Genomic DNA, 23,987 nt, shown 5'->3' with positions numbered 1-23,987 from the left:
CAAGTGAAGAGCCGTGGTATATGCCAACCCCTTCGAGAAATGGAAATGGAATAGAATGCCTGAAAAGCCTTGACAGTTCATCTCGGGCTGTTTCCTGAGAGACTCAGACCTCGGCTTGGGCCATCGCGGGGTGGTCATACACTAGGGCAGGACGGAAGCTGACTGGAATCATGAGATTAAGATGAAAGAAAGTAATTTCCAAGTGAATAAGTTTTTAGTGCATGGAGACGATTCTATTTTTGTAAATGACTTTATCCAAATATTGACTCAATGCTGCAAATATTGTCGTGTCTTGATTTATTTGTTCCTTATCTGTGTCTGTCTAAACACAAACACTTACAGACAAAGCTCCTTTTAAATAATCTTTCGATAATTTGAACGGTTTTCGAGTTGAAAAATTCTCGATAATTTGAATAAATCAAACCAATTAATTGGTGGGTAATTTGAAGTTGGGTACTATCTCGCTGGACCTAAGTTCGGTGGCGGTTGGACGAACACTTTGAAGCTGGTTGTCAACTGTCTTTATTCTGTTAAAATATGACCTTATAACTAACATACAATTAGGGGGAGCTGGTTTTTTTTTATTTTTTTATTAATGACCCCTACATACCAGCCTATCGGGCACGCAGTCAGTCAGATAGGTGATCGAGTAGCTAGGTAGCAGGGGAGTGTCGAAGTCTCTCCTTTCTTAAAAAGGGACATTATTAACTAAGAGGGTTGGCGTCCCATGCCAGGCCCGGGCGACAACTACTCCGGAAATATCGTCATGATATTTATGAGCGAGTCGAGCCCGCTGACCGGCGCCACCCGCGTTACCTCTCGTGGTATTGTCAGTGACATGTTTGACAATCTTGCCGCAGAATTTTTCCAGCTGCGATCTGTGCCTAAGCAGCATGTCGGATAGCCCATCCCGGGATATCCTCATGCCAGTCTCGAGCTCCAGGTAGCACCCGGCCCTTCCGAATGTTGCACAGTCAACAAGGAAATGAACAAGTTTGGTCGTCTCTGTCATCACAGTTACCCCACCCCGTGGCCAGTCAGGATCTGCGCCATGTGAGGTGCGAAACACTTTGTCTTGATTTGTTTGAATGCTGTTTTTGCATCTTTAAAAAACATTTTTGTCCGGGGCTGGGTTAACGAAACACTATCATGACTTTTTTATGGGTTCCAAAATCTAAGTGATACTCCTGTTACCTATAAAGAATATGAATAAAGTCAACCTATTGTATCTTGAAAACGAGAGTTTACAATTTTATAAATGAAAAACTAAAGGGCATATTTATTATTAGACTGACGTTGTTTTTTTATGTAATAGGAGACAAACGTGCTGACGACGTACGTCTTTTTAAAATTGGCACGCTCTTTTATTTAGACCAGCTAAATGTTCTTTTAGAAATGAAAATGCATTTAATGAAGTAATGTTATATTATTAAAATGTATAACTACATAATTATTAAAGTCTCAGCAAAAACAAATAAATTTTTGTTTTCGAAATGGCCACCTTTGGCTTATATAGAGGCCTTTAATATCTTTGTCCACGAATCTATGGATTTACGCACTGTTTCCAAAAGAAATTTGGCCACTGCTTGCTCTAAAGATTTTTTAAGAGACTCAATGTCGCCGTTTAAAACTGACCATCATTTGAAGTCTAAAGGGTTGAGGTCTAGGCTAGATGTTGGCCAGTCTTCAGCTCTTTTAAAGTAGGGAACGTTAGTTTCAACCCAGGCTTGGGTATTTTGTCCCTTGTGACCAGGTATAGGATCCTGCTGGAAAGTCCACGGTATATTTAAAAAAAAACATTAGAAGGCGTTTCGATCGAACCACTCTTTTTAATTGTAAAGATGATTTACGGTATATCCTCTACATCGACAGTAAGACATGGACACCGAGCTTCAGGACTTGTTTTATAATACGCGACAGAGTCCTAGCGGGAATCTTTATTTCTTGCGATAAGATTTTTTGCTTTCTAATGGGGTTTCGTCAAATTCTGGCTTTAACAGCATTAACAGCCTTTGTAGTTCCGATCTTTTCTGGTCTCCGACAGACGAAGTATTGTTGTATCTGTTAATAATACCAACATACGGCTAACACCAAGCTTTTGAAGTGTCTGGAATATGACTGACGGCTCCATACCCATTTTGTGCAAGACAATCCTATTTTAGTGTTCCAAATACAAAATAATTAAAAAGTTGAAAATGAAAAAGTTTTTATGTAACAGTATTTATGGCCAGACTAGTTACTTCAGTGTGCAGCAGCTGGTTCCACATAGTGGTGGTGCCTAGGAACTGCCTTTAAACGTGTATTTGTGGAACGACGGACGTCTAGGCGATAAAGATGGTTTTATTGGCTACACGATGTTTAAGGCCATAGGTCCCAGCACGAATTGCGAATGCGGTACGCAATGGAGGGCTGGAGCGCTGAGGCGCGCCGTTAATACTAACTACTACTAACATTATTATTACTTGGCTTGCGATAAAATATATCGTGTAAATTTCAAATTCATGTTCATTCCGGTCATTATAATGAATTCAAAGCGTCAAAAATTCTCTATGTTTGCCATAGTGCTTTTGTATGATGATTTGTTATTTTAAAAGACTACCGAGAGCTTTTTACGCCGGGTTTTTTCTCTCGGCCTACACCCTCTGTCTTCTTTGCCGAGGAGAGGAATGGCTGCGGTACAAATTAAATAACGTGGAATCAATCATACATATATCTTATATTCCTTAATAAACATATTTATTATTATTATTTTGTGAGATTATTAACTAATATTCATATATATGTAAGTAATCTAAACTAATATATCTTAATATCGATTATTTTAAATGTTTATCATTTGAGTGATGTCGCTCACTCAAAGATAACAGACTTCTTTTCGAAATAAAATAATAATTATATTATTGTATTAAATTGTTTATACACGATAAGAACCTTTTATTTCAGATAGGTACTTTTACACTTAAACACATAACAGGAATAACTGTATATATGTAGTGTATGAAGTTAACCCCCTAACCTAAGCCCTATAGGTACCATGATGTTAACACATACCTAAGGTAACAGACGGAAACCATCTAGGATCAGAGGTTCAAGGTGGTGGGATTTTAAAGGGTTCACTATAATTTGCCACTTTGACAGTAAGCGAGATTTAGACAGTAATATTCAAACCAGATTTGTTGTTATATAATGTTAAATACCGCTTATATTTATAATTAATTATAATATTGATTTTAGCCAAACAATAAACATGATATGCTCGTATGAGATCCATTAATCAAACAAAAAAGAAAAAAGGAAAAGAAGGGCTTAGTGGTGCCAATGGCTTCACATTCGTGGTATTCCCTGGCTGGGTCAGTCTTCCCTCATTTTCGTAATATTTTCATGGTCCGCTATAAATTTATTAATTACTATTATTATTATTTAAAACATTTTAATTAACATATAATAGGTAATCTTCAATTTGATAATATTAGTTTAGATAAAATTGTTTGTTTGTAGATTAGAAAGTTAATCGCAGTAATAATCAATATTCAATTATAATGATTATATTATTATGATAATATCTAGACTATTCGTAATTATTAAATTTATTATCGTCTTTGGTGTTAATCGGTTATTATCGTATTTACATTTAGTCGTGATTTTTGCGTCATTTGTAAGTTCGGGAAGTCTTTTTTCTATTTCCTAACACAAATGTTGCCTGTGCCTACATTTCGGCTTGGTAGTTCTAATATAATTTGTTAGATGGCACTAAACATAATTTCTAATGTTTTCTCACCTGTAAAGCATTTTAAGGCCCTAGTTTATTATTTTAATTACTGTTATAATACAAGATAAAAGCTCAATTTATTAGTTTACTCTCATAATTTATTAAAAAGAAAAATAAATGTTCAGATATACAGAAAAACAACCTGCGTTCATAATTGTAGGCTTTATAGATATGATATAATTTCATTGATGGCCTTAAATACAATTAGTATAGTTTTACACAATTATTAGAGCATCTTAAATGTACCTATTAATTACTTATAATCTCGGGATAAAAGCACAAATTATTTATTATACAAAATACTGTAACTTTTAAAGTGTATTGTTTACAATAAAAAACAAGCAGTAGCCTCCACTTAATAATTATAAAGTAATTTGGTATATAGCGTTGAACACAATTGATTTTTAATTCTTATTAGAACACAGACAATGCTGTATGATTTATAACATCTGTTGCTATCTGCAAACGAATAAAATGTACTTGTCTTTATTAAAGTTTTCTAATTTTAGTGTTTATAATAATAAAATAGTTATTATTTTATGGCTTAATAGTCTGTGAGGGGTTAGTCGTTGTCAATGTTTTCTTTCCCTTTCTTGGCCTGCACGATTGTCAATGTTAAGCTGATGGACGTCTTTCACGTCATAACTTATGTCAATTGTTACCATCATAAATTTGTAAAAAATCAAAACAATTACGAACAACATATTTTTTTTCTTATGTAAAAATAATAATTAATTGTTGTCAATTATATTGACATAATATTAATTCAAGTATAATTACTGAAAATAAATAGAGACTCACCCAGCTTATTCGTTATGTCGGATGCCGAAGTAGAAATCCCGACAACTTTCAAAAAACGTAATTTGAAAAACAGAGGCGGACGAAAACGAAAAACTTCAAGCTCAGAAGGTACCGTTAACTGTTTTAAAGTAATTTTCGCCTTTTTGACCTACTTATAACTGTATTAGTTAATTTTAATCACTAAACACTTATACTGCAAGGCGTTTCTCCTACTTCGGTTAGGTACTAAAGTTTTAAGCAAAAAAAATCGATTGTTACTAGACATTACAAAGAAAAGTTTATCCGTGATATTAATTTTGTTATAGATTAACTTCACCGTGTATATGTTTAAATTATGTGTACATATTAATTGGTTTTAGTTAACGAGGTTATGTTTTTCAAAATACAATGTCAAAATATTGCAAGTGTGATAATACAAGTATTAACACGCACGCTATACATATTGAAACGAACAACACGTTGCTCGCGATGAAATATCCTTTGGGAACCAGTGATGCCAACTCCTACAGAATGTTCCCCCTAGAACTAACTACAAATACACCATAAATATGGAATTCAACCCTCTGTTTGAAAGGTAAATTCAAATATCCATTAAAAATACATTCAAGAAGTATAAAGTAGCTTTGTGATATTCCACATATAACCATGCTTCGAGTTAATTTTTGGCTTAGATTGCTGGTTGGATTTTAGGCTAAATGTAAAATGTAGTTTGCAATGTAACAAGCTTTGTTTGAAGAAAAAATAAAGCAACACCCAAAAAATCCTTACTCATCTATATTCCCCAAGAATTAGGAGGCGAAACCCCCAAGTTGGCATCACTGTTGGGAACCGGATTTTTATTCAGTAAATGTAACCTGTGTCATTGACTTTAAAACAAGTTTTTATTTCATGTTTTAATTAAACTGTACACACACACTTACAGTTTGAGTTTGTAATTTTGTATGTCAAGTAAAAAAGTTTTATTTAAACAAATTTTATTATATCATTACCATTTATTTCAGAGAAAAATGGTTCAGATTCAGATGAACAGACTGTGGTGTTGCCTTCAAAAAGACCCCAGAAGCTAAACCCAAATATTCAAAGAACTGGGGAGAAAAAACAGAAAGTTGTTATTGAAAAAAGTGATAGTAGCGAGGATGATAAGGTATATTATTTTATGATTTATTTTGTAACAGATATAAACACATAACTTATTTTAATAAAACAATTCGCTCCACAAAAAAAGGAATGAAATCAAAATAATGTTTATTTATATAGGTAACTATGTATACTTATGAATGCCAGTAAACTACTAATTCTAAAATCAAGAGTGTATAATAAACAGGCAGCAATATTCTCTTAAAGTAATTTTATACAACATAACTTTTTATTATCATTAGTTTACAGTATAGTTTTAGTATGTGTATTTGTATGGCCCCGCTTAGGGAAAAGCCTACATATTTTGCCATTACTCTTTGTATTGTCAAAACTCATTCAGTTATTTCCTGCCAGTTCTATTACATCATTCATCTTTTCTTTTGTTCTTATGTCACCTATCCACTACATTTGTTTTGGTAATCTTGCTATTTCAGGCAAGAGAGTAACAAGCACACTATACTCTAGCCGGTTTATTTCAGTGAGTTTTGATCTAATTTTAGGCACAGAATCACTGCCTCTGACCAGCATCTTTAGCTCAGCCTTGCCTGGTTGTGGCGCCTCACAATGATATGATATGATATGATAGTGAGAGTAGCTGATAAGCTATTCTCACCTAGGCCATACTCTAACTATCCTATACCCTAATATCTTTCCACTAAGTCCAGTCCAATTTGTTATTTAAAATGTCCATCTTTTATGCCGCACACATATAATATATCACCATATAATATACCTTTCAGCCAAAAACAACAACATTGTCAGTAGTACAACAAAGAGAAAATGCTACAGCAACATATGAACTTGATACAGAGAGAGATAAAGATGCTCAAGCAATATTTGAAAAGGCACAAAAGATAAATGAGGAATTGGAAGGACAAGCGGATGACAAGGTAGTTATATATTTATACTAGCTTGTGATATATTAACCAAAATATTTAACATATAATGCTTCAATTTTATTTTATTGTTACTACTTACACCTTTTTAGACATTAATCTTGTGAGCTGTTGGTGTATTACATCTTCAGTTACTAAAGTATATATAATATAGGTATACTATTGTATAGCTTTTATTCATTTATTTATTTCACACAGTTATTACTTATATTATAGATCTACACAATTAAGCCTACATAAGTTACATAAATGTAACTTTTTTTATAGAACAGAGGGCCAGCAGGCAGGAGGCTCACCTGACATTTAGTGTTGTTGATGCCCATGGACACTTTTAATGCCAGAAGGCTAGCCAATGTGTTGACAGCCTTTTGAAAATTGATACACTATACAATATTAAATATTCCAGGTATACCGTGGTATAAATAATTATGCCCAATACTACAAAAAGCGAGATACAGCAGCAGGGAATGCCAGTTCAGGATTTGTGAGGAAAGGACCAATACGAGCACCGGCTAACTTAAGAGCTACAGTTAGGTAAGACTCAGAGTAGAGATTTAGTTAAGTATGATTATCAAAAGACTGAGGGTACAATTGTATTTATAGCTGTTATTTTTTATACCTATTATAAAAATGTAAATATATTATTTTATTAAGAGTTTGTATTGTTTTTAATATTTTTTGGATATATGAAACTGGCCCATTCTAGAGAATTGTTATTTTTTTGTAATTAACAGACTATTGGAATAATTAACAACATTTTTCAATTTTATTTTATAATTAACAACATTTTTTCATACCTTTTTCAGATGGGACTATCAACCTGATATATGTAAAGATTATAAGGAGACAGGGTTTTGTGGTTTTGGAGGTAAATACGATATAAATAAAATAATATTTAAAAAAATATATCCATAAAAACCAGTGGAGCTACAAAAATGTTTGACAACTCCTGAATGGCACACTAAGTCTTGGCCTCAGATTTGTGTCTGTAATCATTTTTTGTAACAGGCAAGTAGGTGGTCAGCCGTCTGTGTTTACAAGTCTAATTTTTTTTAAATATGAGAGAGTTACTACTCCATGTGTGCCGTGATTAGAATCAAAGACCTCAGAGTCTACAAAATAAATAAGAATTTAATTAGTTTTAAATAAATTTCTGAAATTATACAAATTAATATTTCCAATCATTATGTACTTAGACAGGCGAAGGCATTATTTACAAGCATGTTACGTCATCGATTTTTGACCGTTTGTTGTTGTTTGTTATATTTAAAAAAAACAGATTTTTAATTATTATTTATAACCCTCGGGTTACTTTAATTTCAATTGTAAATATGTATTATAATTGTATATAAGTTATTTATATACCGAAATATAACTTGAAATGAACCTTACTTAAAGGCCGGCAACGCACCCGCGAGTCTACTAGCTATGAGTGTCTCTGGGTGATATGTATGTATCACTAAACATCAGATGAGCCTCCTGTCTTTTTGCTCCGTTCTATAAAAAATAAGCCGGCAACGCACTCGCCAGCATGAATTGCATTGAGTATCCATGGGCGGCGGTATTACTCAAGATTAGCTGAGCCTATTGTCTGTTTACCCCGTTCTATAAAAAAAAGGCCGGCAACGCACTCGCCAGCTCTTTAGCATTGAGTGTCCATGGGCTGCGGTATTACTGAATATCAGACGTGCCCGTTTGCCCCGTTCTATAAAAATAGGCCGGCAACGCACTCGCCAGCTCTTTAGCATTGAGTGTCCATGGGCTGCGGTATTACTGAATATCAGACGTGCCCGTTTGCCCCGTTCTACAAAAATAGGCCGGCAACGCACTCGCGAGCCCTTTGTAATTGAATTGAATGTAATATTTAACAAAGTTTTTGTCACATTACAGATTCCTGTAAATTCCTCCACGACAGATCTGATTATAAACACGGCTGGCAACTGGAGAGAGAGGATCTGGAGACGAAAGACGAGTCGGACTATGAGATACATAGTGATGAGGAGCTGCCGTTTAAGTGTTTCATATGTAGGGACAGCTTTAAGGACCCAGTCGTTACTAGGTGAGTTAAAACTCCCTTTTGGCGATGACGTCACACCATAAAACGGTAGAGGATCCTCTCTTTAGTCTTTGGGTTGGAGGAAGACTATACTTGTCTTCCTCTTTTGGTATGATCGGTCCGATGACGTCACACATTAAAACGCGCTATCGAAACATTTCCCGTAGGGCATATATACATTTTGACATTCCGGGACAGTTAGTGGCTAGACTAGTCCCCCTTTAGGTTGGTGAATGAGCATCACTTCATTCCTCTATCTATTCGCATCAATTCCCTGAACATCATCTCAAATTGAGGAGGAGCATTCTCATCTCCTCTGCCAGAGAAGACTTGTTTGCTTAAGTTTAGTCGAGACCAACTTGTCGAGACACTTCGGTTCTCTCCTGGTACCAAGTAGATGGTTATAAATTTATATTTTTCGACAGTTTTTTGGACATATATATGCAAACATAACATATGTTTTATAATATAGTAAGCCATAACTGCCCATGGGCGACGATATATTCTAAGCGCAATTTTTTTCCAGGTGTAAACATTATTTTTGCGAAAAGTGCGCGTTGCAACAGTACAAGAAGTCCCAAAGGTGTTTTATATGTAACGCCCAAACTGGGGGAGTATTTAATCCGGCAAAGGAAATAGAAGAGAAGATGAAGAGTATTGATGATGATGAAGATGATGATGATGATTGATAATACTTTAAATATATGTGTTTTGTTTCTACCTGTTCACACGAAAATCGATATTTTATTTATTCATCAGCATCACCTTAAGAGCTGGAAGTCTTCCACAGGTCGCTTCACAAGACACTTTCTTTTGCGAACTGTGGAATCGACTCCCGGTGATCTCCCTTAAGAAACAACCTTCAACTGCTCAAAATAAGAGAGAACTCCTTCCTCAAAGGCCGGCTAAGCACCCGCTAAGAAAGGGCGTCTCATAAGCTCGTTTGCCGTATTCTATAAATAATGAGTTTTTTACTGTCTTCGCTGGCTCCTTGGATGGCGTAAACAGTTTTAAAATTAAATCATTTTTAGTATTCCCGACTTTCAACTACAAATTAAAAAAAAATTAATAGTAAGTCATTGCTTTCAATGAATAATTTTCTAAGAATATTAAAAAATAGTGGCATTGGCCGCGAGACCAGCTGAATTCCACAGAACAAACCCTAAACGCCTGTAATGGACAACACCTTCCAAAGGAAAGAGAGGCGCGAAAGGGGTAGCGTATATTGCCTCTTAATGAAAATTATAATAAAAAAATAACGCCTGATACAAAATATGCGCAATACCATAATATATATAATACAATACCGCGCTCTGGTTCCCGAAAAAGCTGCTTAAATTATGATTAATAAAAATATTTATTATATCAGCAATATTTTATTTTATCTGTTCCTAGAGTATCTTAATACTCATCAATAGAAATGTTAGGTGGGTAACACTGAAAATGTTTCGATCTGGCCAGTTAGAAACATTGCTAATGAAAAAAAAATTGAATTTCAATTTTAGAACTCTGGTAACCTAATGTAGTATATTGCGTTCATGTGTCATTTGTTTTTGTGAATTGGCGCCAAATCTAAAACGGAACGCCAGAAAATTTTCAGTCCATGATTTATTATGACACTCGTGGTTCAACTACTCAACTGGATCGGATATGCATGAACTTTGTTTTGTTAGGATTTAGTACAAGTCCTACGTCGTGGGACCATTTAGCCAATGTATCGAAATCAGATTGTAGCTTTGTTTCTGCTTCTTGGATGTTAGGCCCAGCGGCTACTAGGCATGTATCATCTGCAAATTGGAATATCTGACAATACTTTATTATGTTAGGTAATGTGTTAACGTAGGTAAGGTAGTGTAAAGGCCCAATGACTGAGCCCTGAGCCGTACCTTCTGTAATAGATATTGGAAAACTTCGTTGCACACTTTAACACGATAAGTTCTGTCTTGCAGATAGTTTTCACACCACTTGAGTAGGTTTCCTCGTACTCCGCAGTCATTTAAGTTCTGTAGGATTACGCTGTGCTTTAATGTGTCGAATGCCTTACTGTAGTCAATAAACACTACTAGAACATGATCTTTTTTATCTAAATGTGGTCTGTGAATGCGGATAGCAATTGTGTGGTATTTTTATTTGGTTGGAATCCATATTGTTTGTTAGAAAGAATATTGTGTTTCTTATAATAATTTTGAATTTGTCCACATATGTATTTTTCTATTATTTTGTTAATTGTTGGCAATATCGTTATTGGACGATAATTATTATATATTTTTTTGCTACCATTTTTGTATATTGGTCGTACTATGCCTGTTTTTAATAAGTTAGGATATTTTCCAGTGTAAATGCTCGTATTAATAAGGTTAGCTATGGCTACGTTGATTTTATTACATAATGTTTTAATATCTATAGCTCGTATCTTATCTGCACCTGGATACTTTCTGTCGTTTAATGATTTAATTATCTTTGCAACTGATTTAGGGTCTGCTGACTGAAATCTCATACTAGTATTTTCTGCACGCTTGTAAGAGCCTTTATCTAACAGTGGATTTACACAGTTGGTTGCTATATTACTAAGACTATTGTGGAAGGAAGTTGCAAAATTATTTGCAATATCTTTACATGTAATATTCTGATTTGCAAATGAGTTATGTATAGCTACGTCGATGGCTGTTTTAATTATTCCTGTTAGTTGGTTTAATATGTCCCATAGATTTTTTAGATTATTTTTATTAGCTTCTATATTGGTTCTAATTGTTTTATTTTTAGTTTTATTTATTAATTTATTGACATAATTTCTGGTTTTATTATATTTTTGTTTTAGTATTAAGTTGTTTGGATCTTTTATACATTGAGTAAAAAGTTTATCTCTGTACTGACATGCATTAATAATTCTATTATTAATCCAATTGTTACTATTTCGAAGAGAGTTAGATTTAAGTTTAACTGTAAATTCAGATTTTTTATATGCTTGAGTTAATTTATTTTGTATGAAGTTGTATATACCAATAGGACACTTTATTTCTATTTTCGGCTTAAAATCAATTTGCTCTAGAAGGATCGTTAATTTATTATTGTCAATTAATGTTTTATATCTTGGAACATTCTGTAGCTGTGTTTTAGTGCAAGCAAGCACGATCGGTCGATGGTCCGCTAGTTTTGTGCCAACCGCTGCCGTGTATAGGTCGTGTGTTTGGGATCGAGCGTATATGTGGTCTATGCATGTGAGCCAAATAAAGATATATATCCTTGGCTTCAACATTCTTATCTGAATAAATTATCACAAATTGAATTATGAACTTAACTACAAAATCCATCAGAACCTTAGGCTTAAAATGCCGACGGCTTGTGTCAGGCACAAAAGGTTGATATGGATTTTAAGAATTATGAAAGATACAGATATCTGGCACCCAGACCTAATTCATTTTTCATCAGTATTTATTTGAGCTATTTTGAAATGAATAAAACAAAATAATAATTTAATTCAAGATTTAATACGAAATATAACAATTGAAATGTTTTGTAAGATATAATTAATTTTCATATTGGTCGTCCATTTTGTTACTACTTCTAGCGATTTCAAGAAGGGAGTCAACTTTGTTCCATGGTAGAAACACTCTAAGGCCATCAATGCCAGCAGTGGACTGAATGTCAGCCCGCTGGCAAACAACGTTGCAAGCGAAGTCACAAGTCTGCTTTTCCTCATTAAAGCTAAGGCCTTCAGAACAAATTCCAAGAACAACTTCATTATCGACGCAACGCCAGAATTTGTCACAATCAGTTTCGTGTTTCCAGAAAGGTACATAGCAGTTCTCTTTGCATCTGTTAGCTTCATTGTCGCCACCATCATTACCGCCGTTACCTCCATCTCCACCATTGCCTCCATCACCTCCATTTCCACCATCTCCACCATTGCCTCCATCGCCTCCGTTACCACCGTCACCTCCGATTCCGCCATCTTCATTACCACCATTGCCTCCATCGCCTCCATTTCCACCATCTCCACCATTGCCTCCATCGCCTCCGTTACCACCGTCTCCACCATTGCCTCCATCACCTCCATTTCCGCCGTCACCTCCGTTTCCGCCGTCACCTCCGTTTCCGCCGTCACCTCCGATTCCGCCATCTTCATTACCTCCATTTCCACCATCTCCACTATTGCCTCCATCGCCTCCGTTACCACCGTCACCTCCGTTACCACCGTCACCTCCATTTCCGCCGTCACCTCCGTTTCCGCCGTCACCTCCGTTTCCGCCGTCACCTCCATTTCCACCATCTCCACCATTGCCTCCATCGCCTCCGTTACCACCATCTCCACCATTGCCTCCATCGCCTCCGTTACCACCGTCACCTCCGTTACCACCGTCACCTCCATTTCCGCCGTCACCTCCGTTTCCGCCGTCACCTCCGTTTCCGCCGTCACCTCCATTTCCACCATCTCCACCATTGCCTCCATCGCCTCCGTTACCACCGTCACCTCCATTTCCGCCGTCACCTCCGTTTCCGCCGTCACCTCCGATTCCGCCATCTTCATTACCACCATTGCCTCCATTGCCTCCATTTCCACCATCTCCACCATTGCCTCCATCGCCTCCATTTCCACCATCTCCACCATTGCCTCCATCGCCTCCGTTACCAGCGTCTCCACCATTGCCTCCATCACCTCCATTTCCACCATCTCCACCATTGCCTCCATCACCTCCGTTACCACCGTCTCCACCATTGCCTCCATCGCCTCCGTTACCACCGTCTCCACCATTGCCTCCATCACCTCCATTTCCACCTTCACCTCCGTTTCCGCCGTCACCTCCGTTTCCGCCGTCACCTCCGATTCCGCCATCTTCATTACCACCATTGCCTCCATTTCCACCATCTCCACCATTGCCTCCATCGCCTCCATTTCCACCATCTCCACCATTGCCTCCATCGCCTCCGTTACCACCGTCACCTCCATTTCCACCGTCACCTCCGATTCCGCCATCTTCATTACCACCATTGCCTCCATTTCCACCATCTCCACCATTGCCTCCATCGCCTCCATTTCCACCATCTCCACCATTGCCTCCATCGCCTCCGTTACCAGCGTCTCCACCATTGCCTCCATCGCCTCCGTTACCACCGTCTCCACCATTGCCTCCATCGCCTCCGTTACCACCGTCTCCACCATTGCCTCCATCACCTCCGTTTCCGCCGTCACCTCCGATTCCGCCATCTTCATTACCACCATTGCCTCCATTTCCACCATCTCCACCATTGCCTCCATCGCCTCCATTTCCACCATCTCCACCATTGCCTCCATCGCCTCCGTTACCACCGTCACCTCCATTTCCACCGTCACCTCCGATTCCGCCATCTTCATTACCACCATTGCCTCCATCTCCACCATTGCCTCCATCGCCTCCGTTACCACCGTCTCCACCATTGCCTCCATCACCTCCATTTCCACCATCTCCACCATTGCCTCCATCACCTCCGTTACCACCGTCTCCACCATTGCCTCCATCGCCTCCGTTACCACCGTCTCCACCATTGCCTCCATCACCTCCATTTCCACCTTCACCTCCGTTTCCGCCGTCACCTCCGTTACCACCGTCTCCACCATTGCCTCCATCGCCTCCGTTACCACCGTCTCCACCATTGCCTCCATCACCTCCGTTTCCGCCGTCACCTCCGATTCCGCCATCTTCATTACCACCATTGCCTCCATCTCCACCATTACCACCATTGCCTCCATCGCCTCCATTTCCACCATTGCCTCCATCGCCTCCATTTCCACCATCTCCACCATTGCCTCCATCGCCTCCATTTCCACCATCTCCACCATTGCCTCCATCACCTCCATTTCCGCCGTCACCTCCGTTTCCGCCGTCACCTCCGTTTCCGCCGTCACCTCCGTTTCCGCCGTCACCTCCGATTCCGCCGTCTTCATTGCCTCCATTTCCACCATCTCCACCATTGCCTCCATCGCCTCCATTTCCACCATCTCCACCATTGCCTCCATCGCCTCCGTTACCACCGTCTCCACCATTGCCTCCATCACCTCCGTTTCCGCCGTCACCTCCGATTCCGCCATCTTCATTACCACCATTGCCTCCATCTCCACCATTGCCTCCATCGCCTCCATTTCCACCATCTCCACCATTGCCTCCATCGCCTCCATTTCCACCATCTCCACCATTGCCTCCATCACCTCCATTTCCGCCGTCACCTCCGTTTCCGCCGTCACCTCCGTTTCCGCCGTCACCTCCGATTCCGCCGTCTTCATTGCCTCCGTTACCACCGTCTCCACCATTGCCTCCATCACCTCCGTTTCCGCCGTCACCTCCGATTCCGCCATCTTCATTACCACCATTGCCTCCATCTCCACCATTGCCTCCATCGCCTCCGTTACCACCGTCTCCACCATTGCCTCCATCACCTCCGTTTCCGCCGTCACCTCCGATTCCGCCATCTTCATTACCACCGTTGCCTCCATCGCCTCCATTTCCACCATCTCCACCATTGCCTCCATCGCCTCCGTTACCACCGCCTCCACCATTGCCTCCATTACCACCGTCACCTCCATTTCCGCCGTCACCTCCGTTTCCACCATTTTCATTACCACCATTGCCTCCATCGCCTCCGTTACCACCATCTCCACCATTGCCTCCATCGCCTCCGTTACCACCGCCTCCACCATTGCCTCCATCACCTCCGTTTCCGCCGTCACCTCCATCTCCACCGTTGCCTCCATCACCTCCGTTTCCACCGTTTCCTCCGTTTCCACCACTGCCGCCGCCATTACCTCCACCGCCGCCATTACCACCGTTTCCGCCATTGCCTCCGTTTCCACCATTACCACCATTGCCTCCATTACCTCCGTGTCCACCCCTTTCTTCATTACCTTTGTCTTCGCCATCTATATCACCTCCATCGTTCTCTCCGCTATTACCACAATCAGATTGATGTGGCATCGTGCATTTCTGTAAAGTAAATGTTTTCTTATAATTAATGGTATAAAAGACTCCTTCATCTCCTTTATTTATTAGTAATCTTACAGATATATACATATTACACAAGAAAACATTTAGACAATGTGCATTGTTAAACAAAATACAGTGGGAACTCGACATACGAGATTAATTCGTTCCGTAATCGTTGTCAAGTCAAATGTATCAAATCACATCTCCTCAATCTCAAACCAATTTTAAAACTACACACCACCTAATTTAAAACAATTCTTCTAAAGAACACTCTCCCAAACCAAGAAGCTGACTGGAATAGACTTCCGGTCCGGCTCGTAGCAGATGCTACTGTGTTTATCTACTTAATTTTAATTTAAGAACTGTAGAAGTGGCAATTACCTGGAGTCTATAGCTGAACTGAGTGCCAGGAGCGCATGGCATCGAAACGTAGCTTCCATATACACATTGGTAGAACATATCACATTTTGGATGGGGGAAATATTTCTCATTACGAAAGTCCCTGGGACAACCATTTGGGAAGGTTCTATCATTATTGTCTGTCTGATCTTGGTTTAAATTCTGACTGTTTTGATCTGATACGTTCTCATCAGCTTCGTTCTTGATTAGACAGCCTGCTAACTCTGGTAAGGTGCAACGCTGAAATCAAATAATAATTTAGACATATAGAGAAATGACATGGGCATTTAACATTCACTGGAACTGGTAAAGGAAAAACACATCCCACATGATGAGAGTGGCCTATTGGAGAGCATGCCTGTGCAGGCCTGTTTAAATGAAACCATATTAAAATGTCTAGGAAAGATGGAGAAGCAATGAAATTACACTCCTGTCTTGTTCTAAAAAATCCCCCACGTGCAACGGCAGGGGATGGGGGTGATAATCCAGCGTGCTTCGCGTTAAAATAGGCGTTGTTTGAAAGTGGATGACGGAATTTAAGAATCATTGTTCATAATAGAAGATGCCTAAATTTTGTAGGTTATCATAATATATTAACTTACCCAAGCGGAAGGATTAAAATGTCCTCCATTATCACATGACTTTAACACGGGCCTACCCGATTCGCACTTGTAATACATCGAACAATCAGATTCGTGCGGAATGAAAAAGTCACCGAAGAAAAACGTCGGACAATTTATTTGTACTGAAGATGTCAGCGCCCTTTGCCCACATGAGACCCTACTGGGTTGATCGCATATCTGAAAATATGTTAAAAAAAACATTAAAAATCCTTCTAAATCAAACACAATTACGGTTCCGGCAGAGCTACGCTTAGTTACTTTGTTTTTAGTACAGGGGGCAAATAGTCAGGAAGCATACCTGATATTAAGTGATGCCGCCACCCATAAACACTCGAGGACTCGCAAGTGCGTAGCCGGCCTTTTTTTAGTTATAGTGGGGCAAACGGTCATGATGCTAGCCTCGTTTGTGCCTGCCAGCCTTTAAAGAATTGGTACGCTCTTTTCTTGAAGGTGAGTTTCATACCTGATTTTCTAAAGAGAAATATGTGTCGACAGGACACTGTGATGTCGCAAGTTTTTCTCCATTCTGACACACGTAGTATTTGGCGCAATCTGATTCATGTGCCAACAGGTACTGTCTGCCATCAGATGGACAGTCCAGCTGCGGCCGAGCGTAGGCCAGGCCTACGAGGCCCAGTATAAGTAAATTCACTGCAAGAGGAAATTCGTTAAAAAAAAGGCGCTGTGAACTTGCTACTCTAGCCACTCATACCCCAACGAACAACCGGCAATCGCCAGAAGCGAGACATGGTAAAAGTCCACGTATTCAACGGCTGATACACCTTTTCAAGAACATTACTCATATTGGCCTAAGCGTCTTGGTTTTTTTTCTGAAAAAGATGTAATGGAGAGAAAAATTGGAAGAATAGCAGTCTATGGAGTAGCATAGTAATGGTCCATATGTTCGTATGTTACTAAAATGGAAAACGAACAAAATAGTTTAGAAAAATGGTAAACGAAGCTGGCAGCCAGGTCAGCCTGGTCCAGGATACAGTTGGTGGGTGAGCAGGTAGTAGAAGGGTCGGCCAGTATCATATTTACAACTCCACTTCGACAGTACGGCGGTGGTTCAGATCTAGCTATCGTACGCTTATAACCATGAATTTACCACATTAAGTCGACTATTTTGGTTTGGTGTTTTCAGTAGATTGTCTTTAAGGGTAGAAAAGAAGAGAAAAATTTACTAAATTCTTTTACCATCATTTGTGAGTATATATAACTATGGCTATGTATAACTCCGAACTCCTTTGTGGTACTTGGATTTGTAAAAAAGTACAAAAAGTTGAGACGAAAACTTTTCCTATGCTGCCTAAATTATATTATTGAATTGGTTGTTTTTCCTTCAAAACACGGACGTACTATTAGTTAGCGATAGTATTTTGAGGTAAGGTTCTTTTGTTTGTTGCAAATGAAAATTAATAGAAAGGAATTTTGTGTATTAATAAAGCTTTTTGGCGCCTATTGAAGCCAAATCCGGGCTCGATAAACCTTACGGACTGCAGCAGGAAAATCAACCGTTAAGTTGTGGTTCGTTAAAACTAAAACAACAACGAATTGATGATTCTGAGCAGTATTTGAAGCTGTTCGATCCTATCAATCCGAAGTTTTTAAAAAGATTTGGCCCCCAGGAATTTTTCCTGCGCTGATGAAGAGGTAGTCACGGAAACTGAAGCCTATTTCGAGGAAGATAAACCGTACTGTCAAACGATCGATGCTGTTGAGATGTGTTGCTAGCTCACTCGGAAAGCTGTGGACTGCGAAGAGCACCAGCACATCGATCCTAACCCAACTCTGCATATGGACTCACCGGGCTACCATATGCCTACAGCGTACCTTATTTTGGCAATACTATGCGCAGAGGCGACGAGAACTTGGAGAATCTGATCGTAGTTGGTAACACGGAGTGCAATCACGTGGCCGTTCACAAACCAGATGAACTGATCAAGTGAAAGACTCATCGATCTCAAAACTACACTATCATAAGAGAGGCGCTGGTCAGAAACCAGTAGAAACAGATAGTCCGCTCCAGATGCTTCGTTGCTGACCACGACGTTCATGAGCTGATGATTAAACAGACAGAAACCATACTATAAAAATCATATCGAAATATTGTACGACCGCTATCGTTGTATCGCTATCGCTACAAATAATAAAATCAAATTATATCAACAAATAAATTAAGCTAGCCTACGTAATTTTCAGCCCACTTTTTATATGTTACAGGGGGCAAACAGGCAGGTGGCTCACCTGATGTTAAGTGATACCACCGCCCTTGGACACTCTCAATGCCAGATGGCACGCGAGTGCGATTCCGCCCTTTTAAGAATTGGTACGCTCTTTTCTTGAAGGATACTAAGTGGAATTGGTTCGGAATACTTCAGAGGCAGCTGTATCCATATTGGTGTGCGCGGCAAAAACTGCCTGCTCATTTGTGTAACGACAGACGTCGAGGTGATACGGGTGGAATTTAGTATTATGCATCGACGTCCGATGATGCAACTAAGTTTTGCAAGTATTAATCCGAATAACTCCTCTGAACACTGTTCATGGTAAATGCGGTAGAAGATGCAGAGTGACCCCACATCTCTACGCACCGCCAAGGGATCAAACCGCTTGGAAATGGATTGGTCGTCGACGATTCGAACCGTTCTTCGTTGAATACGGTCAAGTGAAAGGAGCTGGTACTGGGGAGCTCCCGCCCAGAGGTGAGAACAGTATTCCACGTGGGGCCAAATTTAAGCTTTATAGAGTTGTATAGTGCTCAAATCAAAGTCGTTAATAAACTGTCCGCCATTTTTTTAATCTTATCAATCTAATTACGCTTATCACGTATTAATTCCATGTAAAATTATTGTTTTACAATTTTATCGTGTTTTTATTAGCTTCCGTCTACATTTTTATCTAATTGTTATACTTTACCTTCCAAAAAACAAATGTATATTTCGTATTTTGTAGGACAGGACAGGACCTTGACACGTCCATCTACATGGCCTCTCGCAAAATGACCATAACACTACGTTTGCGGCTCAGACGCAAAGAAGGAAAAAGGATGTAATACTAATAATATAACATTCTTATCGTCAAACATCACATATGTGGTATAAAAGATATACACGTGTGAAAATGACATGAGAACTTAAAGCGCCAGAGAACTCTCAGAACACTCCCGAGGGGACTCTTTGTCGAAGTCGCAAGGGTCCGCCAATCCGAGAATATACACTAACATAATTATGTGGAATTAAAGAAATATTACAAACTCAGTAAATTTGCCAAAAGGACTTGGTGAAAGGTCTCCATGGAGCTGCTGAAAATATGCAACGAGTCGTTGCCTATTTTGATCGCTGATTAATTAATTAATCCCTCAATCACTTTCTTTCTTACAAGAAATTAATTAATTGTATTGTATCTAGAAACAGCAGGCCAGTTTATATAGCTCAGTTCCTTCATGGGCAGTCAAGGAGGAAGAGTAAACTAAATCCGAACCAGAACCCAGATGACCAAAAACGCAATGACAAAACTGTTGTTTCTACGTAATGACCGAAACATTTCCTTAAAAACAAAGAAGAATCTGGCTGAGTTTCTGGGATTTCCGATTTTCATTTATAGCGCTGTATCCTGGACAATAAAGACACCTGAAAAACAGATGCTCTGGAGGCGGATGCTTAGAATTCCCTGAACAGCTAATGAAACAAACGTTTTCATACTGAGACGGTTACAGGTAACTTTGGTACCAACACATCATGAGTTTTTCGGACATGTAATACGCAAGGAACCAGAAAGTCTAGAAAATATCCTCGAGACTGGCAGAGTAGAGGGTACCAGACCTCGAGGCCTATCCCCTACTCGCTGGACCGATCAAATAAAGGGTCTTATAGGTTTTACTATCACCCATTGGCTTGCCGAAGACACGGGAGAGGGGAGGAAATTTAGCGGAGCCACTAACACAACCTTCAGAAATTAATAGAGCTATTGAAGAAGAAGCAACACAATTATATATCTAAACCTTTCTTGTGAATCATTAAGTGATGGTGTCCCGACAAGGTTTTTTTAATTTCTTGGGTTATTGGTGACATACACCAATCACGTAGCTATCTACTAGTAAAAGAATTTTCGAAATCGGTTTAGTAGATCCAGAGATTTCTTTACAAATGTTACATACAGAATATATAATATATAGAAAATGCTTACCTATCATAGTTTCTCGTCCAAAACTGTTGATATATCGATGTACAAAAATTTATAATGTCGGGATTCTTCGATATCATTTGATAAGGGGATTAATTGATAAAATAAATATAATCATGACAGCCAAAATCAATGTTAATATTTTAATCTTTCCGGAGGAAATTATTAAAATTTAATTAATACGTGTAAAATAACATCTTTAAACTGCTTAATATTTGAGAGTTGTGTTGGCTGAAAACATCGTGAGAAATCGAGCCTTAGATCCAACACGACAACGTGTGTCACAGGCGGCTGATCACCTAGATTCTAGATCTGAGGATACTGATTAGCAAACATTCTAAATGTCAGAGTTATCCTTGCGGCTCTAATCATGTTGTCAGGACCCAATGAGCTTATTAAATGAAGGAAAAACATCGTGGGGAAACCGGCCTTATACACGAAGAGGAGGGGGTATGTCAGGCACAGAAGTAATCTCTAATACCCTCCTACGAAATAAATAAATAAAAATAAATTTAGGTCAATCATATCAAATGGACAGAAAGTTAATAAATTCCTTTAAAAATTTACCTGATATATTAATGTCTCAAAACATCCACGGGTCCAGATGTACAGGCCTGTGTCTGTAAAGGATTCGTTGACTACTTAAAAAGAAACTGAATCAGAGCCGCTACAACATTTTTGGGTCTGGCCCTCAAATTTCTGTATCTGTTCCATGATCGATTGCCAATATTAGATGTGATCTTATCAGATTTGCCTATTGGCAAGGTGAACAATATCCTGTGTCTGACACGCCGTCTTTTTGGGTATAAGGCAAGCCGGTTTCCTCACGATGTTTTCATTAGAAAGAAGGCCATTGGTGCACAGCCAGGGTCTAATCCACGACCTCAGGAATGAGAGTCATATACTGAAGCTACTAGGCTAACACTGCTCTTGTTGATTGTTTAATAAAATGTATATGGTCTAGTCTTTTTTTTGTATTCAGGGTCTACCTGACGATATGGACGACAACCCACGCTACTTTTAATCATCCCAGGTGCTTAAGTAAATTGTTGGTTGAAAATTGGACCTATTGTGATTTTGTGTACCTTGGCGAAGGTGTTTGTGACGGTGCATTTAATGATGAAACAGCACTTCTTCAAATGGGGCCGCTTTTGTTACTTGCGGAGTAACAACGTTCCGAACAATTGTCACCGCTGCTGGGAACAACCCTTTTGCTATGTCGACTCGCACAGTCCCTACCCCGCTTGCTCTTGAAGCCTAATAGTTTTCTCGACTCTTCGCCTGAGGGCAACCTATATGTAAAGCATAAAATGTACTTACAGATGATAAACAGTTGCCCACAAAGCTAATAAAATGCTAGGTCCTCTTCATCCTTTACAAACGCTCAAAGTACAGTAACTCTTTACAAAACACTTGTCCTTAGTATTGTGGAATATGCTACTGTAATCTGGACAAAACATTTCAAAATACATACATAGGTACCATTAAAATAGTTGAAAACGTTTCCTTAGAAAGCTTTGCAATCATCTACACTTGCGTCGATTTCAAATGTACGAGGCTCGTTTGGACATAGTTTATTGATATAAAATATTTAACTTTAATACTCATAATAATCTTTTTGCATTATCCTTTCTTTATCCTAGAATTACTAGAACCAAAAGTCTTCTATACGGCTCGCTTATCTGCTACTTTTAATAGCCCAGTTTGCTCTTACAAGTTAATTACTAACATTAATGAAAATATTGATATACTTTAAAACAATCTTCCAACTTACAAGTTTGTTTATCATGCTCTTAATGAGGTTTAAGATTCTACTTAGTTATTTTTGTGTTTGCTTGTTTAATTTTTGCCCTAGCTAGCTTGCTTATGTTCTAATATAATTGATGTGTATGTGTAAATTTAGTGATGTCATATTTTCATGTAGAGACTTATGCATACACGTTGTTTTAGAACTTATAAATAAATAAATAATTCTCAATTGTATAATATACTTTTAGTTAGTAATCTAATACCTATGTACTGAACACACAAATATACAGTATTTACAATATTCTTAACCTACATACTAATAATAATAAATGTGGGATAAATAAAAATGCCAATCCTCAGTGCGATACTTATTCGTCAAGAAAAGGCCAGCTCTGGTGCCGATGCCACCAGGCGCCGCATTAACTCTTTCATTAATAGTACACTTGAACCCCGCGGCCCAAGAGTCTCTACTCCAAAATAAGAAATTAATAAAGTTTGGTCCTTGTGGCAGTGTACCTTTAACGCTGGCTCCTCGCTGTATTGCGATACTTATTCTTGGAAAGCATCAGCTCTGGGGTCACCAGGTACCCCCCTGGCGGTACCCATCTACCAGACGTTAACTTAAATCTTTAATTACCACTTAATCCTCACGTCCAACTCCAAATGGTACAAAATCAAAAGAGGTAATACCGATTGAGTAGTTCATTATTTTCCGCAAAATAAATTACGTAATTCTCACCGGAACATAAGCGTTCCAAAGAAAGATTCGGAGACTGATATGAAAGTTAACATCTATTAGTTTCGATACAATCAAAAAAGTAGAAATATTGCAATTAAAGATATGCAATCACAAATATAATCGCGTGTTTTAGTGGTTATTTATGTATACTGGCCTAAGCTTTTAGGTCTGGGTCTCTGTTCCGTGATTCATCAAAGTCAAACTCAAAATAACTTTATTTATATAGGTAACCAAGTACACTTACGATCGTCAACAGAAAATAATAGGTTGGGGGAAAAGTTTCTTCGCATTTGTGGTAAAATTTTAAAATGTATCGAATTTCTTCATTACTAGTCACTCGTCTTGACAGTACGAGAAACAAATAAAAATCACACATTTTCCTAATTTGAATTTGGAATGTTCTTTAAACATTTAATGATACCACTACCAGCCAGATACAAATAGTAAAGCCAAAGAGATTTTATTACAAGTACATACATACTATAATTCGAAAAGACTCTTTCCCCAACCTTATTAGGTTTTTAAATTTACATTTACTACCAGTTCGCATGTCAAAGGAGTGGAGCGGACAAGAAAAACAGAAAAGAATCCCTCCGCCACTCTTTTTAATCGCCTTAAGTCATAAAAAAATGGTGAACTGGAGCAAATCAATCCTTAGCTTTACGATCATTAAGTAT

At 38.7% G+C, this 23,987-nt stretch overlaps 2 protein-coding genes across 2 annotated transcripts; one reads left to right on the top strand and one right to left on the bottom strand.

The window, feature by feature from the left end:
• Positions 1 to 4,449: 4,449 nt before the first annotated feature.
• On the top strand, positions 4,450 to 9,388 carry LOC123718801 (E3 ubiquitin-protein ligase RNF113A). Its single transcript, XM_045675699.1, has 7 exons — positions 4,450 to 4,678; positions 5,572 to 5,714; positions 6,448 to 6,597; positions 7,010 to 7,137; positions 7,410 to 7,471; positions 8,494 to 8,662; positions 9,186 to 9,388. Exons 1-7 carry the CDS (start codon positions 4,585 to 4,587, stop codon positions 9,346 to 9,348), a joined length of 909 nt encoding a protein of 302 aa, XP_045531655.1. The 5' UTR covers positions 4,450 to 4,584; the 3' UTR covers positions 9,349 to 9,388.
• Positions 9,389 to 12,128: 2,740 nt separating this feature from the next.
• Positions 12,129 to 20,848, bottom strand: LOC123718751 (uncharacterized PE-PGRS family protein PE_PGRS54-like). The gene is made up of 14 exons (XM_045675519.1): positions 20,826 to 20,848; positions 17,101 to 17,288; positions 16,617 to 16,814; positions 15,997 to 16,254; positions 15,336 to 15,615; positions 14,922 to 15,194; positions 14,304 to 14,843; positions 13,992 to 14,051; positions 13,788 to 13,850; positions 13,461 to 13,652; positions 13,317 to 13,424; positions 13,077 to 13,280; positions 12,915 to 13,004; positions 12,129 to 12,674 (listed from the first exon to the last, which is right to left on the bottom strand). Exons 1-14 carry the CDS (start codon positions 20,830 to 20,832, stop codon positions 12,187 to 12,189), a joined length of 2,949 nt encoding a protein of 982 aa, XP_045531475.1. The 5' UTR covers positions 20,833 to 20,848; the 3' UTR covers positions 12,129 to 12,186.
• Between the last annotated feature and the right edge of the window lie 3,139 nt (positions 20,849 to 23,987).

This window comes from Pieris brassicae, chromosome Z, assembly GCF_905147105.1.
Source record: "Pieris brassicae chromosome Z, ilPieBrab1.1, whole genome shotgun sequence".
NCBI classification, from domain to species: Eukaryota; Metazoa; Arthropoda; class Insecta; order Lepidoptera; family Pieridae; genus Pieris; species Pieris brassicae.
Note: the sequence above shows the minus strand (reverse complement) of the source record. Positions and strands in the feature narration are given on the sequence as shown.

What these genes read in the sequence shown, in the direction of transcription:
- LOC123718801 (XM_045675699.1), top strand. Translation starts at nt 4,585, where the DNA reads ATGTCGGATGCCGAAGTAGAAATCCCGACAACTTTCAAAAAACGTAAT. An exon ending in AAAAACTTCAAGCTCAGAAG is followed by an intron (nt 4,679 to 5,571) that starts GTACCGTTAACT and finishes CATTTATTTCAG; the next exon opens with AGAAAAATGGTTCAGATTCA. An exon ending in AAGGACCCAGTCGTTACTAG is followed by an intron (nt 8,663 to 9,185) that starts GTGAGTTAAAAC and finishes ATTTTTTTCCAG; the next exon opens with GTGTAAACATTATTTTTGCG.
- LOC123718751 (XM_045675519.1), bottom strand. An exon ending in ATTTCTCTTTAGAAAATCAG is followed by an intron (nt 16,815 to 17,100) that starts GTATGAAACTCA and finishes ACATATTTTCAG; the next exon opens with ATATGCGATCAACCCAGTAG. An exon ending in CGGAAACGGAGGTGATGGAG is followed by an intron (nt 15,195 to 15,335) that starts GCAATGGTGGAG and finishes GTGGTAATGGAG; the next exon opens with GCAATGGTGGAGGCGGTGGT.